General features: G+C 42.0%; 1 protein-coding gene across 1 annotated transcript in view; it reads right to left on the reverse strand.

The window, feature by feature from the left end:
* Positions 1–266: 266 nt before the first annotated feature.
* LOC139289263 (immunoglobulin superfamily DCC subclass member 3) overlaps positions 267–17,114 on the reverse strand; it is a 29,800-nt gene continuing 12,952 nt past the window's right edge. The window contains exons 7-14 of the mRNA XM_070910829.1: positions 10,611–10,776; positions 7,748–7,998; positions 7,455–7,619; positions 6,192–6,380; positions 3,346–3,459; positions 1,785–1,911; positions 1,456–1,570; positions 267–344 (exon numbers count right to left, since the gene is read on the reverse strand). Of these exons, the coding sequence (XP_070766930.1) occupies positions 267–344; positions 1,456–1,570; positions 1,785–1,911; positions 3,346–3,459; positions 6,192–6,380; positions 7,455–7,619; positions 7,748–7,998; positions 10,611–10,776 (1,205 nt within the window). The remainder of the gene's footprint in view (positions 345–1,455; positions 1,571–1,784; positions 1,912–3,345; positions 3,460–6,191; positions 6,381–7,454; positions 7,620–7,747; positions 7,999–10,610; positions 10,777–17,114) is intronic.

The following is a 17,114-nucleotide window of genomic DNA, read 5'->3' on the forward strand; positions in this document are numbered from 1 at the left end:
GCAATAACGGCAATAAGGTTTGGTTTGAGGCAGGGGTGGAGTGACGAAGGAGCAGGAGGTCTCCTAGCTCTATAAACATTCTGTCACTGTTTTGTGGAGGCTACTTTCAGGTTATTAGCAACAGGGGAGACTAAACCTACGACTGACCCCTATCAACGTGCACGGAAGGTGCTCATTGACAGGAGGTGTGGGGTTCCTAAGTGAGTAGTAGACCGTTGGAGGTGGGGGGGTTACAGGGATGTGAGTGTTGACATTATTGACCAGTGTTAGCCAGTGCCCGTGCCAGGCAAACATGGCAAGTGCTGCTCAATGACAACCTGGCACTGCCCTGGACAGACCACCTGCTCACAGGAAGAGTCACAACCACAGGACAGGGAGGAGACAAGAAAGAAGAAAGACAAGGAATCAGATATCATTCAAGTATGGAAATATTTATGACATGCATAAAGCACCAATGAAGTTACCCCTGGCTGACCTCTACGTCACCATTAGACTGTTGAGCTGCTACTATAACTGTTCTTCTAGTAGCTCCATTTGAGGACTTGAGGATCTTTCCACTGAGGCTATTCCTGATCTTGGAGGAACACTAACAATTTCTTCTGTCTTTAAAGAGAATTTTCAGTTTGTTCTTTTTCAGTCTTATTTCTTTGTTTCAGACCCCAAAATGTCTGCCACAAGTGGTCACATAAAAAGGTCCTATCATTGTGTCATATGACAGATAGATGAATAACAGCATCAAACCTCATCCAGTATTTCAGTAGGTCAGTATTTGCCATCGTGGAAAATGATGGATGGCAGTAATTCCAAATATCGGCAGCTGCTGTTCTTACCTGTGACAGATGCTGACTGTGGTTCTACATGGACTTGTTTTTACCCAAATGTACAAACAAGACCACAAACAGGGCAATTTTGTTTGCATGTTTGTTACCTGATTAAATGGTCAATATGTTAAATCAAAACCTACAGCTAAATCCACATCTAAAACTGTAAGAATGAGTAATTACAAGCAATGCAACCACATACGTGTTAGTCTGACTTAGCAGATCTCTTTGGCTTTGATGGTCTGGATGACATTCACTGAGATACACCTTTTCCACCGGTGGAAACACATTAACAACTATTGGCTGCCCCACCACACTAATGATGGGAAAATATGACCAGTGAGTAAGTCAGGTTATTAGCCACAAGCAAAATGTTCAAATGTCAGATTTAAATGTTACTTGTGGCAAATGTGTGCCAGCACCCTGAGTATGTGCACACTGCAGTGATTTTACACTCGAGTACTTCCAAGCCACAGAAACAATACATTTTCATTGTTTAACTTGCAATTGAATGCAAGGTCCACGGACCCATGACAAAGGAAAATGACTTGAAAATGCACTGAAACTGCACTTACTAAATAAAGTGGTTGAATAAAGTGATAAAAACTGTGACCAACATATTCTGAGTGACTACCTGAGGCGCTGATTCCACTGTGGGACGGTTTGCTCCATCTTTAGGGATGCCATTTTGGCCCTTGTTGGCCCTCGGTACAGACCAGTTATCCTGAGTACCTTTACTGCAAAACAGACTGTAAACAGGTTCGAGCTATGAGTACAGATTCTGCATAACTTTATATATTAACATAGGTGAAAAACAATTCATCAAGGTACAGGATCACCGAACTAACCTGGTCTACCATATCAGTAAACATGATACACAATTCATTGGATTATAATTTAACAATAATTATTGATAGTGTATGATATACAACTAAAAAGGATATACAGTGTATTGGCACTTACCTGCGACGGTATCCAAACATGAGGAAGAGAACACAGAAGATGATGCAGGCGGTGCCAATATGGATGCCAATGACAATGCTGCCCAGAGAGGCCTCTCCATCCCTGCACTGACACAGACTGTCCCCTGCTGGAAACACACACACACACAGCACTAATGAGGAACACCCTCGTGATGGAACATTCGGCACACACAGTGGGGTCCAAAGACCGCTGGTGTGGATAAAACAGTCAGGACTCCTTGGTCTTCTTTGGTCTTCAAGTAGTTCTTGCAAAGCTTTGAGGTGTGTTTGGGGTCATTATCCTGCTGCAGCATGAATCCATCTCCACAAAGATTCAAACCAGAGGGTACAGCATGTCTCTGAAGAACGGAGTGCTGCTTCTCCTTGGTCAGGGTGTAGTCGATTCGGTGCAGGTATCCAACTCCAGAGTAGGCAAAACACCCCCAGACTTGAATATTCCCACCACCATGTTCCACTGTTGGTTTGATACACTGCGGTATCATTCTCTCTCCTGTTCGTCTCCTTACATACACCCTTCTGTTACTGCCATACATCTCAAACTGGGATTCAACAGTAAATAGGACTTTTCATCCCACCCCAATCGTTTGGCCTTGGTTTGTCTTCTGAGAAGTGGTTTAGAAAGTTTAGAGTCTGGCATTCTTTATTAAGCAAATTCTGTATCTGTGATGAAGTCGCTTTTATATCTCTCAGGGAATTAAGCCTGATCGTGATTTGCACACAACTGATCCGGTTTCTGCGTTTTAGAGTTCCATGAACTGCTCCCTTAGAAACCTTTAAGTCTAGCCATGATTTGATGCTGAGAAAGCCCCTCCTTTCTTAGAATAACAATTTGACTTCTGACACTTTCACTTAGTTATGATGCCATGTTTCCCACTATCACAATGCTACTTAAGAAGCAATGATCTGCTGGAAACTTGAAGCACAGCCATGTTTACAACAGGTGAACACTGGCTGCCAGCTGAGTTACTTGAACGAGCCTCTGATGAGTCGATCAAATCCACCTGACTGTCATCTGAGTGTCATCTGAATGCATGCTTCAGTGGAAGGGATACAATTCTCTAGCTGGTCAAGGCCACAAATTTGCTTAAATTTGCTTGCTTTGTCTAAGGGTTATGGTTTTATTAGTAGCTTGAGCTGGTGGTCTTAGTCTGATTTAGCCATGTATTAGGACATTCTTCCTCAGTTATGTCTTGGGATGATTCTCTTTCTCATTTCCTTTTGGTGCAGACTGTGAAATCATTTTTGGAGTTTTGGACTCTATTGAATAATTGGGATATTAGGCAATTGTTGTCTTAAATCTTGTATGCATCTAAGACTGTAGACTGATTTTCTGATGAAAATTTTTTTTCAAGGTTATTTGTATTATTTAAACATGATTGAGCTGTTATTTAACTAAATGATGATGAACGAATTAGACAATTTTAAGATGAAGATGAGAAAATGCTTCCAACCACTGTTCGTAATAGTTAAAAGGTGTGTCCAAGTTGTGAATTAGTAAATTAGTAAATGTACATTGCATCTGTAGGAGGACTCATACTCACCAGCACTTTGGTCACTCATGCCTTCCTCTGCCAGTGACACGAGCCTCTTGGAGCAGTCGCTCTCCCCATTTCCATTGTAGGCCACCAGTTTGACTTCATACACCGCACCCGGTTCTGAAACAGTCGGTCAGGATAGTCAGTCAGAAGCAATGTTTTTAAAGTGGGAGGGTTTGTGTCTTAAGAGAATGTTCCTACGGAGGATGCGCGCTCTTCTTTAAGCGCGACCACACTCAGTTACCCTTTCCTACAAAACCAACACATCGGCTGTCATATCAGTGGTGCAGGGATTACAAGTGCACACCCTATATACTGTATCAGAGGGAAAATTGGATTAATTGGAATAAAGACTACAGTTTATTCATTATAATTTAGCTGCTTATGAAGCAATGCGACAGTTCAACGACACCTCGCTGTGTCTTGGTTTTATACCACAATATCTTGTTCCTGCATTACAATCACTTCTTCTTTCAGTCACGTGTCCTCTTGGCTTCCTGATAACCCCTCTCTCCCTCCCCTCTTACGATATATAAATATTAAATCAAAAAATCTAAATTTTATGACTGCTGCCGATTGCATTTCACGCTGTGAATTGAAAGCAATCAATCAGTAAGTGGCACCAGCCTATTTTACAGAATTGGTCTTTAGCATCCAAAACGGTAACTGTATGCTGAGACATGATGTGAAGAGTGCAGCCCCACGCGCCCCCATCACCCTGTGTGACTCTCCAGTGGACACTGTGGAGTCCTTCCGTTTCCTGGGCTCCATCATCAGCCAGGACCTCCGATGGGAGCTGAACATCAGCTCCCTCATCAAGAAAGCCCAACAGAGGATGTACTTTCTGAGGCAGCTGAGGAAGTTTAACCTGATCACAGGGTGATCGGCTGGAACCTCCCATCTCTTCAGGACCTGTACTCCTCCAGGACCCTGAGGAGAGCAGGGAAGATCGCTGCCGACCCCTCCCACCCCGGACACCATCTGTTCGACCCCCTCCCCTCTGGCAGGAGGCTGCGGTCCATCAGGACCAAAACCTCCCGCCACAAAAACAGTTTCTTCCCCTCTGCAGTCAACCTGACGAACTTACATTGACCCCCCCCCCCCCCCGAACACAAACACTACTTATACGTTATGTTAATGTACATCACCCCTGTCCCCCCTGCGTTACATTAACGCACCCACCCCCTACTGGACACTTTACCTGGACACTTTACTTTATTCTGGTCACTGCACTGTTGTTATTTATCTTATCTTATTTTTATTTTTATTCTTATTCTTATTTTAGCTTTTATATTCTACTTATTTGTTATCAAAACAATAACACCTTCAGACCACAGCAAATTCCTTGTAATGTATGTTACTCGGCAATAAACAGTTTCTGATTCTGATTCTGATTCTGATGTTGAGCCATGGAGCCGCACTTTCAACCGCAATTACATCAAGTGCCGTTAGATAATGAGCTGATACGTCATGAAACTGTTGACTGACAAGAGACAGACATAGACTTAATTGTCTGTCAGTGACCTTCTACGAGTAGTCAACCTTTATTTTCACTGCAGATATAATATATTATCACATACGGCTATTTCCTTTTCAGTTTTCTTGATTTTATAGTTTACTTTAAGTCCAGAAATGAGATAAACATGTTGGGGTGTCATAAGGAAAAGTGGCAATACTTTATTTTAAAGGTCTGTACTTTCAGTTTTCTAGGAAGATGGAATGAACTCTTGGAAAGAGCTATAATTATGTGGCAGAGTCTTGAGACAGTGGGTGCAGTGAATTGTGTTGACATTCTAAGCAGTTCTTGAATTTAAAAAGAGCTGCTCCCACTTAAACCCAATGGTTTTATCATTATTACATATACACTGTTCTCCATATTTGTTGAGTTGTGTTTGTCCTTAAACAATTTTCACACTGTTGCATGTTCAACTGACCTGCTGTGTACTGACTAAAGAATCTTTAAATTGCACTAGAAATTCATTGAAAGTGTACCAATTGAACACTGTCTGGATTTACAGTTACAATTTACAGTTTCCCTCAGGAAACCGAGGGACCTCGAAAATTGTTGATTTGTCCACTTGGCATGGTCACCACTGACACTTTTGCCGTACCCAAGACATACTGATGGCGTTATAAATGAACCTATTAAATAAAACTGGAAAAAGCTCTATATAGGAGTAGCAGAAAGTGGGGATTACCACACAATCAACAATGCAACACATGTTTTTAAATTTTTTCCATTGAAATACAATACCATTATAGAAGATGACATGGTGCAGCCGATGGCTTGTATTCCAATTCAGTCATTTGTGTAGGTGACCAATATAAATGTGTTGTCATGGTTACAGGTATTGAGCCCGGATGTGTCACTGTGTAAACAAACACTGGGGAGAGTCTGCTGTTCAGTAAAGAAGACAAGGGGGGGGGGGGGGGGGGGTGACATCTTGGTGGTATGGGCTGGAAATATTTATGGTGTAGGCAATTTATTTCCCTTTTTCACTCCACCAGCAAGTGTTTGTTAATGCTGACCCGTTGTATAGTTCATACCGATTAATGGGGAGGGAACAGAGGATTTCAGTTAATCTACTTATACTTGCTGGTGCAACTATGACAGGCAGACACACGAACAGCCAGAGTCATAGTACAACGTGATGAGATCTCATGTTGATGATCATGATTAAGGTCAGTGTTAGGGTGATGGTTGGGAGAAGAGTGTGTTTGTTCAAGCAAAGGAGGCAATATTTGTAAGCAGCCTGCGAGAAAGCCCTGCCTGAGAGATACAACTGAGGGCCAAACTTTACCCCATCTACTCCTGAAGCACACACGCACACACACACCCAACACAGACTCACCCAGCTTAGAGATGGTGTGGGCATTGATGTGACAGGGTAGCTGAATTGGTCCCTGGAAGACAGAGTGGGGGACCCTGCGGTAGGACAGCTTGAAGCCCTCAGCCTTGCCTGCCTTACTGGGAAGCTCCCAGAAGACCTGCACAGCGCTGGAGTTCACCACCTTGGTGAAGAACGTGGGAGGGGTCGGCACTGGACGGGGAGCGGAGACAGAAAAAGGAGGGTGGTGAGGGACGAGCTGATAGATTAGACAGAAAAATTGTCCTCCAAGGACATGATGAGAACAGCTGACAGGAAGTCAATTCAGCAACATGATAATAAAAACCACAGAACAACAGCTAAAGAAACATTAAGAATAATAAAACTAGTGAAACAATAAAACTGCAAACTAATAAAAGAACCTATTGAAAGATGCCATTTTTAATTTCATCGCAAAGCCATTCAATTTTACAACTGAGTGACGTTATTACATAACACAGGTATCCTTCATAGTTGTTGAAATATATAAAGACTTATAAATCTCGCACCAAATGTACCATTTATATACGGAAGCTGCTCCCTCGAGTCTCTGAATACATAATGGAACTCACAAAAGTTTTCCATTAGTGTGCGGCACTTCGTTTTGTTCAAAATGGTTTTACAGCTCTTAAGCGCCCTGTCCTCCTTATAAAAATGTGAATAGAATGCAAAATAGTTGCAGGGTGACTCATTTTAATCTGGGCAAAATAAGGGGAAGAAGAGGAGACATGATTCACAAGAAACCTTTCAAAAACACCAGTGAGGACATGAAGGTGTGCGTGGACAGCGTTGAGATGAACGTTTTTTAAAGGCTACGTTCCAATTTGTTAGGAATCTATCAGACATGCCATTACGTGCCATCATTCCTCCTGTCCATACAGTCCATCAGAATCAGAATCTGTTTATTGCCAAGTAACATACATTACAAGGAATTTGCCGTGGTCTGAAGGTGCTATTGTTTCGATAACAAATAAGTAGAATATAAAAGGTAAAATAAGAATAAAAATAAAAATAAGATAAATAACAAACAGTGCAGTGACCAGAATAAGTGCAGTGACCAGAATAATCATGAAGTGATCCCTTCCTTAAAGGCTGTAACTTTGGAAGATTCTATTTTCACTTTTTCACTATTTTACATTTTCTCTCTTCTCTCATCTTTTGGACGACGACCAACACTGTGATATAAAACATGAATAATGAAAAATGAAGCAGGAGACACAGCAGAAGTGAACTCCCTGTGGTTCTTACCACCCCCTAGTGTTGTAGCCACCACAGTGCGGGACTGCTGGCTGGCTCCCAGAGGAGAGTAGGCCTTCAGGTAGAGGCGGTAGGTGGTGGCTGGCTCCAGGTTGGTCACATCATGCTGGAAGGTGCCTTTACTGATGGCTTCCTGCAGCTCCAGACTGTCGGGCTCTGAATCACGCACACACACACACACACACACACACACACACACAGGCATTTAGATTTAGTTATTATTACAGACGGTATCTTTCTACAGTAGACTCTTGCTGTGTGTGTGTGTGTGTGCTGACACTCACCTCCTATCTTGCGAATGTGCAGAACATATCCAATGATGCTGTCAGTGACATTGGGGGGGGGCTGGCTCCATGTGATCTGCAGGGCGCTGGGGGACAGCGCGCTGGCTGTGAGGCCCTGGGGTGCGTCGGGCAGGTCTTTAACCTGGGCCACTGCCAGACGTGCACTGGCCTGGTTGGTGCCGGCGCTGTTCTCAGCTATGCACTGGTAGATGGCCTCATCCTCCGAGCTGATGCGGGTCAGGGCCAGAGTGCTGCACAGACAACACACAGCTGCATCAGTTCACTGCTAGTCATATCTACCAGACGCCACAACACGGGCACTGTATGGAAACACACGGAAGGTCGGCAGATAGAGACACTGTACCAATACTGTTCATACAACTACACTTAATACTACTGTTTCAACTTCACCTGCTGTGCTGCTGCTGTTACTACTACCACTAGTACTCCTGCAACTACTAATACCACTACTACTGCTTCTACTGCAGCTACATTTACTACTATGGCTACGTATTACCACTACTAATAATAATACTCACAACACTATTAATACTGTATGAATACTAGTACTAATACTAATGCAATGACATCATTAATACTAGTACTACTCCGACGCTATTATCACTGCTGCTACCTCTTCCACTACAACCCATATGAATACTACTACTGTACTACTGCTGTTCAACGCTGGATCACCAACTGGACAAATTGGGCACCTGTCCTGGTGTCCCAGATCATCAGGAGCCAAAAGGCCCCCTGGTCTGCTCTGTAGAAATTCCTTTAACTTGAATTAAATTCATAACTTTATTAGGGATGTATCAGTGTCGGTCCGATACTGGCCAAAATGAATGGATCAGATGTTGGAGAAAAGTACAATCTGGTATGATCCATCAGCCTAAACTATCATGTAAATGACCCTTAGATATATATATTTTTTTCAATGCAGCTAACTTGATATCAGGTGAAATAGAGTTTCAGTTGTGAGCGCCTTAAGATGCCATATGTACCGTTCTGTCTATAACTGAGTCATGTTGTGGGCTCTGTATTTCTTCCTTTATGGGAGTAGAGTTGTTCGTTTTAGATTTGTTAGTTAGTTGTTTAAGAGAGAGAAAAAGACACTCAAGGTTGGAGTATCGGAATTGGTATTGGACATGAAAAAGGGGAATCAGGCCATCCCTAAACTTTATTCATCTTACTGAGAGGCCCTAGTTTTAATACCTTCATTTTTTCAGTGCATATTATGCTTGCATGTTGCATATTCTAAATTACAGATGCGTTTAATCACACAGTAAGCCGGGGTCAGGGTAGTGGAACCGGTTGGTTTTTAAGTCAAATATTACGAAGCTTCCTTGTGTTGTCTGCTGCATGCACTCTAGCTGCATACATACAGGATACTCTTTCAATGTTATTGTTACTACTCTACTATCATACTAGGCTGATTTGCTTTAATTAACTGAACAACATCAATAATAATATTAAGAAGTCAGCATCAACACCAACATGTGGTTACAGGGAATGTTGGAAATATTTGAAAGTGGAATGCACAGCAGATTTACAGTGTATTTGTATTTGGGATACATGGTCATTTTAATTTGTATCCCAAATACAAACATGGTATAATTCATAAATATACAGTATGGACACTATTTAACATTCCAATGGAGGGATGTAATTTGATTTTATGTCATTGTTTAATCATAGTCCCCATCCAGGGTCTAACAGACTCAGTGACTCAGTGTTGCCACCATGTGGTACAATTGTTAAATGCAGGGCTAAAAAGGCTCTACTGCATGTTAGAGGTGACTTGCACAGATTCGACTTTTCATAGAGAACCAGACTTTAGGGGAAGACAAGCCTCTCACATGCCAGACCTATGCGATACACAAGTCTCTATTTCCATTTCTTTGCTGTTTGTTGCATGCAAATGCACTTTTTCTCTCTTTTTGCTTCCGTCATAAGAGAACGTGCGACTGCTGACTCTGTCTTTGGATTGCTGTGATATTCAACTTTATAGTCAATATGCATTCCTCATATTTTTGTAATGTTCTTTTTAAGTTTGAACTAGCACCAGGACTGTAACTCAACCTAATGTTCAGTCTGATTGGAGCTCTAGGTACTCTGAGTAACACGTTCCAACTTCCCGCAGTATTTGAGCAGTTTTTTTTAAAGTTAAATTAACATTTATCTACTTGTGTGGGCTTGATAAGCAACTGGCCCATCAGGATCATACTGAATGCAGCACGTTGATTCAGCTTGTACTTGTTTTCTTTGAACACTATTTGTCTAAATGTGTAATTATGTACTTTAAAGATCATTAAACGGTGTCACTTCCCATTCTGTGAGTACGGAGCTAAGAATTGGAGTCAGAGAAGAGACTGAAGTCATTCTTATTCTCAGTTTTGGGATGAAAAAGAAATACACTCAAGCACCAAACTCTGGTTCTGAACAGTGAAGTCAATGTGGAAATGCCTCAATCCTGCATTCTTTTTAATGGCCAGCAGGGGCGACTCCACTGGCTGCAAATAGAAGTCTGATTGTATAGAATATAATAACCCTAATAACCCTACTTCTCACTTGATTTATTACCTCAGTAAACATTTTCTTAATGACTTGGCTGTTCATTTTTCCCAGTAAGTACATTTACAAGCTAACTTTGTTAGCAGCTACTAGGTAGGCGTTTCTTCGGGTTCTTAGATCCCCAGCTCCACCCTCTTGTCCAAATATGGTCACTTCTAGAGGCGGCCCAAGTGCCAAACTCGAGGCTTCACAACGGTAGTCCACAAACCGGTGGGTGACGTCACGGTGGCTACGTCCACTTCTTTTATACAGTCTATGATCACAGTACATCAGTGTCATCACCTACCTGTTGTTATTGGTCAGCTTGATGTTGTGTCCGGGCATCAGGACCTTGCCATTCTTCAGCCAAATGAGGTGGGGCTCAGGGACGCCCTGGGCCACACAGGTGAACACAGCGCTGCCCCCTGCTGGTTTGGACACAGACTGCGGCCACTGTAGGAACTCAGGAGGAGCTGAGAAGGAACAGAGAGGCTGATGAGACAAGGTGCAATAACAATAAAAAAAAATCACAATATAAAACTAAAGCACGTGACTCATGTACCCCATAAACCTTGCTGCCCCCAATGGCCTCCTTTTTCCTTGTTAACAGCTAACAGATACTGAGACCTTAAATGCTAATGTCAAGGGGAAATGTATTCAAATAATACATTTACAATTTATATATACCTAAAGAGGTACTTAACCGAATATGCCTGATCTAAATAGTGTACCCTTCATTTGAAAATCTTCTCAAACCATCAATAAATACATAGAATGTTTCACCAATTAATAAATCTGTCAGTGCTTGAACTTCATATATCAAGGGTGTCTCTCCAAACCCCAGAGGATAGTCAGGTCCCTTTACAACACACACAGCCTGCTGACCCCAGCCAGTCCTCAGCTGTCCCCGGACAGATGCAGGGTTGACACCCAGTTCAATATTAGAGGCACAATAGACATGCATATATATGCTGGGATATAGGCAACGCTTCTTAAGCCCTAAAGCCCCTCCCCACTTCAGCCCACACTTAGCATCCATTGATCTATTGACCTCAACACCCACCGTGACCCCACACCCCCAACCATCCACCTATGTGCTGTGGGGGATGTGTCAGCTAGATGACCATTTCAATGAGGACACATTCATCATTGCAGCCAGGGGTTTTCTTTCCTCTACTGGCCATGCCACTTTGTTTCGATCATCTGAGCCAAAACTAAGTAATGTCAGCTTTTGGGTTTCAAGAAACAGACTTGTCCTGTGTAAAAAGGCTATAGCAGTTGAAAACATCGCTTGTGTTAGTGAATAAGACTCCTTCGGATCTGGAAAACGAACACTGATGCAGAAAGAGCCGGTCTGGTAAAGTGACAGTCACAAGAGGCATTGTTGTGGTCTCAGGCTTTCTGTTGTTATAGTAACTTTACTCGTCTTTGTGTTCAGTACCAGTGTGTCTCCTGGTAAGATAACTCATTGTACCTGCTTGTTGGAATAACCCCCCCCCACCTGTCTGCCTTTACCACTTTAAACCATGGCGAAGTAGGTTTCAGCTAACTGGTAGCATAGCACAAAGCAGAGAGAGCATTAGGGTTACCTGCAGTTTAACGTACACTGTTAAGAACTGTGTTTGAGGTGTCCCCACATATGATTCAACGAACACCTATCAGCCAATCATGGTATTTTTGGTGACCAGGGTATAATATGTTATCACTGTAATGCAGTTTTAAATGCAGACTTGCATGACTGTGATGGGTTATCTATCTCAAGACAGTCTAAAGTATCCCAGAGTTGATTTCCATTAAACATTGAAATTATCATAAAGTACTACAGTACGTTTTAAATGGTCAGCAGTAATTAAAGTGCTGCGTGATTTGTAGTAAGTTCAATGCCCAATGTATGTTTCCTTCATTGTCAGAAAAGAAAGAAAAGAAAAAAAAATCAGGTTTTGCTGTCTCTTTCTGTGTGTGTGTGTGTGTGTGTGTGTGTGTGGTCATTAACTCTCAGGGGGTGGGGTAGCTGTCCACCCCTTCATCTGCTCAGCTGTCGCAGCATCATGTTAGAAAGTGTCAGGCGTCCTCGGCTGACCGTTCATCAGTTGGATCCATACTCTATTGATCAGTGTTGACCTTGAGTTTCACCGCGCTTCACAGCTCATCTTATTAGTCCACTGCTTGGACATGACTAGATTTACATATGTTTGAGCAAAACAACTGGGCATTCTATTTTGGTCTCTTAGTTGTGCCTGATGCAGCCGATGATGAGTCATGTAGCGCAGTCCCGCATAAAAAGTGTCGTTAAAGCACAAGTAAAAGAGTACGAGCAGTAGATGCATTTAAATATAAGCAAACATATAGGTAGTAAGGTATGCTGAGGGACATTATCTTCCAGCGCCTCTAAATATCATTACAATAAGCTGCAAAGAGAATTTTAATGGGTAATGCTTAAATTTTTAATCATTCTTAATAATTACCAATAATTGCACAGCTAGCATAATAGCATTTATCTGCTATTTCTAAACATTTCTCTCTGAAATTAAGTGGACTGTAATTATAAAGTAACATAAAAGTAGTTTTACCAGAATTAGACTTAAATACAGCACTTCAGTAAATGTACTTAGTTACCAGCACTGAATGAAATGATCAGTTCAGTTATCACATTCTGAAAAGATTGCTTAATTATTCATATAATAATTAAATAATTATTCTAATAATAAGATTTATGTCATTGTCATTACAAGAAATGTAATGATAAGTGCTTCATCTCTTTCTTTAAGTTTATATTTCAAATACTATGCGTTTGAAGTTATAAATGTACATATAATCAAATATTACATAAGCAATAAAACCTGATATTATCATAAATAGTACATTCATAGCAGACGCGAACAGAAAATACACTAAAATCCTGCAGTAAAAGAGATAATATGGATACATGCCATATTTACATATTTGTATATTTTTGTCAACACATTTGGGCAAGAAGTAATGGTGGTTCAGCATGTGATACTTTGTCTCCTCAGTGAGCGAAAGATTTTCATATAAAATGTGAGAAGCAAACTCAAGCCCTCAGTGGGATTTGCATGATAATGATCTGCCGTTCATCTCGTCTGGAAAACGTGGACAAAAATGAGGAGGGGGGGCTGGGCGCACCATCCTCCATTCTTCAGAGGTCAGAGGTCTGAGGTTGCAGGTCATTCCTCAACCCCCTTCCCTTGCCCTTGCACTCCCTCCCTGCACCTTGCACCCTACACTGTCCTCCATGTTTTGTCTCTCCGCACGTTGTCCCTCTTTGTCCCTCCATCCTGACCATGGCCGTGGACACAGACGGGCTGACACACAGACGTGTGTGAACGTTCAGACCTCTGCTAACCTTCACACTGCAAACACAAACAGCAGCTGGCTCCCACTGAACTTGAATCAGCTGAATAATGAACACATTTCCCTTCACCGTGAGTCATCAGCACATCTGAACCTCAGGCTGTGTAGAACCTTTACAACTGGAACGGAGGGCTTGACTTGACTACAAAAAGGCCGGTGGAGACAGAGCAAACATTTCCAGTATAATATTTTCTGATTGTCTATTTTGGGCATATTTGCAAAAATGAACAATAAACATGTTTCTAAACACTAGAAATCATTTTCACATTTTAAAAAAGTCTCAGTTTTTATGGGCTCAAATGAGGGTCAATAAGATTTTGAGCTTGTGAAACGATAGAAATAAATTCAATGTATATTCCCATTCATAAACTCAGACATCGAAGACCATTGATTCCTGTCATTTGTGCACAAAATGCATTCGGACATTCTCATGTCGTTTTTTCTTTACATTCAAAAGCATAATTGGACAAGATCAGAATCTTACTGACACTTATTGGTGTTAAACACACTTCCCAACATATACAAAAAGATACTTACAACATTACAATAATGTTGTAATGCGCACATTTTAGCCCATATATCCTATGAGACATAATCATCTGAGATATGATGTGATATCACATCAAATGTATCACGTTCATTTTATTAGTAGTATTAGTATTTACTACAATGACCCAGTGTCATTAAAGAAATTCGTAAAGATTCATCTCAGCTCTCTTCTACTCCAGTTCTAATTTTGGATGCCGAATGAGGACATTACAACTTCTACACTTGTGAAGCTCTGTAAACCACATTCTAGGTGGTCATGTTATCAAATGTCCAAAGCCTGAAGCTCTTTGTTCTCTCTCAACCCCCCCCCCAACCCCCTCCCAAACAAAGATCAAATTGATCAATAAACGGATTAATATATTAGAGATCGTCCCCTTCTTCCCTCCTCTACACCCGAGGCCATGCCAATCACTGCAAGAGAGTGACAGGAGAAAGTATTGATTGATCCGGTCAAAGAGTCGGACACAACAGCAAGAGAAGGACGGATGGATGAAGGCAAAGCTGAATTATATGAATATAGATTTATGTCACTGAGATTACAAGACATTTAATGAAATGTGCTTCATGTCTTTCTTTTCGGGGGATCTGTGGAGAAATGTGGGGCATTTGCATGTTATTGCAATATTTCCTAGTTGACTTTATACCCAACCATTTTCATTTCAAATGCAGTATCGGTGGTTTAGTAGAGCCTGTTTGAAGTCTCTGCTGGTTGATTTTCACGCTGCACTGAAATTAATAAAGTATAAAAATAGTTTATATCTTTTCCTGATTTTATCACACTTAAGTTAAGTCTTGACTGACATGGGAGTTGGACTGAGTTGAGTTCAGTGTTGTGGCTTTTTCGGTCCTCTTCATCCCACAGACTGAAGAGCTCGCTGAAAACAAGCAGTAACTTAAGTCTGTTTTAGGCGCACCACCACTTTTACTTATAAAGTTCAGTTTAGTTGTCATGGGGAGTAATGCTCCTAATACTTAATACCAATCTCCAAATATTTGTATTATATATTCTGTGGACGACCTTTACAAAGCCTGAGAAAAATAACCCTGATGATGTTATCGGGGTTAGGAAGGAGGGAGGGAGGGCTGGGCCTATTTGCCTGACCATCCTCCATTCTTCAGAGGTTAGAGGTCTGAGGTTGCAGGTCATTGCTCAACCCCCTTCCCTTACCCTTGCACTCCCTTTATGCACCTTGCACTGACTGCCTAGCTGTCCTCCGCTTTTTTGTCTCTCTGCATGTTGTCCGCTTTGTCCCTCCATCCTGACCATGACCGTGGACACAGACTGACACACAGACTGTGTGAGCGTTCAGACCTCTGCTAACCTTCACACTGCAAACACAAACAGCAGCTGACTCCCACTGAACTTGAATTTTAGCTGAAGTCAGTGAATCTACTCACATGGTTAATCAGTGGTTATCTGGGCCTACTACACCTCCTAGTAGCTTCAGAAGGCTTGGGGTTTAGGCACTTGGTTAAGGTTAGGAAAAGATCACATGACACGTGAAGTCACTTGACATGCAACTCACGTACGTTATTATTATACATTGTTATATAGTTTTGGCTCGCTTGCGTCTACAGACTTTGGGCACGAGCAACAGGATGCAGACTGCCGTTCACTTAGCGGCCACCAGTGTCATTAATAAGAGCGACTTTCTGAAAACTCCGTTACACTGATGACTTTTGGTTTAACACGTTTAACAGACAAACCCCAGCCTACTGGGTGAGAGCCACCTCCCGGTGCTGCGGACCATGTCACCTGAACACACTGCATTGGCTCACTGAAATAAATGGCTGATAACAGCCTCCTGAACATACCAGTAGGCCCTACTAGCCCATACATTTGGGACAACATGTGTGACGATAACACCTATTCAATAGCCTGATAACAGTCAAGTGAGGGTTTAAGCCTTTCTGCAAATCAAATTGAACTCCCATGACTTATAGGAAAGTGCATCATCTACAGAGAAACCAGAGATAGTCTGTTAAGTAAACCTTGAACACTTTAACACTTTAACACTTCTTATACGCTGGGAGGTGAGCAGTTAATTGAGCTGGTCTCTGGACAGCCAATTAAAACACAGCTAATGACAGTGAGAAATATGAGTGTATGGACATCTGCAGGATGATGGATGAGTCCACCCCCCCCCACACACACACACACACACATGCAAACGCACACAGCCAGCTGCACACTGGTGTGAGAGCTTAATAGTGTCACCATACACCACACAGCAGGCCCATGCTCCCAGCCTCCACCTCCCCTAAACTGCCAGGGGCAAAGGTGATAAGATAGGGCGGAGCTTCGCTATCAACCCTCTCCTTCCCCTCCCCTCACCACCACTGCCAGTTAATATGGTCAAGTGCACACACAAACACACAGGATCTCTCATCGAGCTCAAGTACAATGGCTGCATGTTTGCTGGAGAGGATGTATCTGTATCGGATGGTCAATCCACAAAACAGCGTGTACAGTTTGCTTACATGACAACACAGTACATGTTTATATATAATTCAGACTAATTTATCTTTAGTGTATCTTCACTAAGCCCTTCCTTCCCTGACTGCACATTGACCCGCACTGATGTGTTTTTATATTAAAGGAACAGTCCAACATTTTACAGAGATAGGGCCAGGACGTGTGTAGCGTAGCTTAGCACAGAGACTGGGAACAAGGCTAAACTGCTAGCCTTGCTTAACTTCTAACAACTGAGTGACTGCACACAGCTTTTCTCAAGCACTGTCCTCATAATGGTCCTGACAGGTTAAAAAACACACTGTTGTAAATTGGAACAAAACATAGATGAACCTTATTGATGCTTTATTAACAACTAGCCAACTTGTAAATCAGACATTGTCATACTTGATTGTATGTTCTCACTTTTGACAGAGC

The sequence above is a fragment of the Enoplosus armatus genome, chromosome 8 (assembly GCF_043641665.1).
Source record: "Enoplosus armatus isolate fEnoArm2 chromosome 8, fEnoArm2.hap1, whole genome shotgun sequence".
NCBI lineage: Eukaryota > Metazoa > Chordata > Actinopteri > Centrarchiformes > Enoplosidae > Enoplosus > Enoplosus armatus.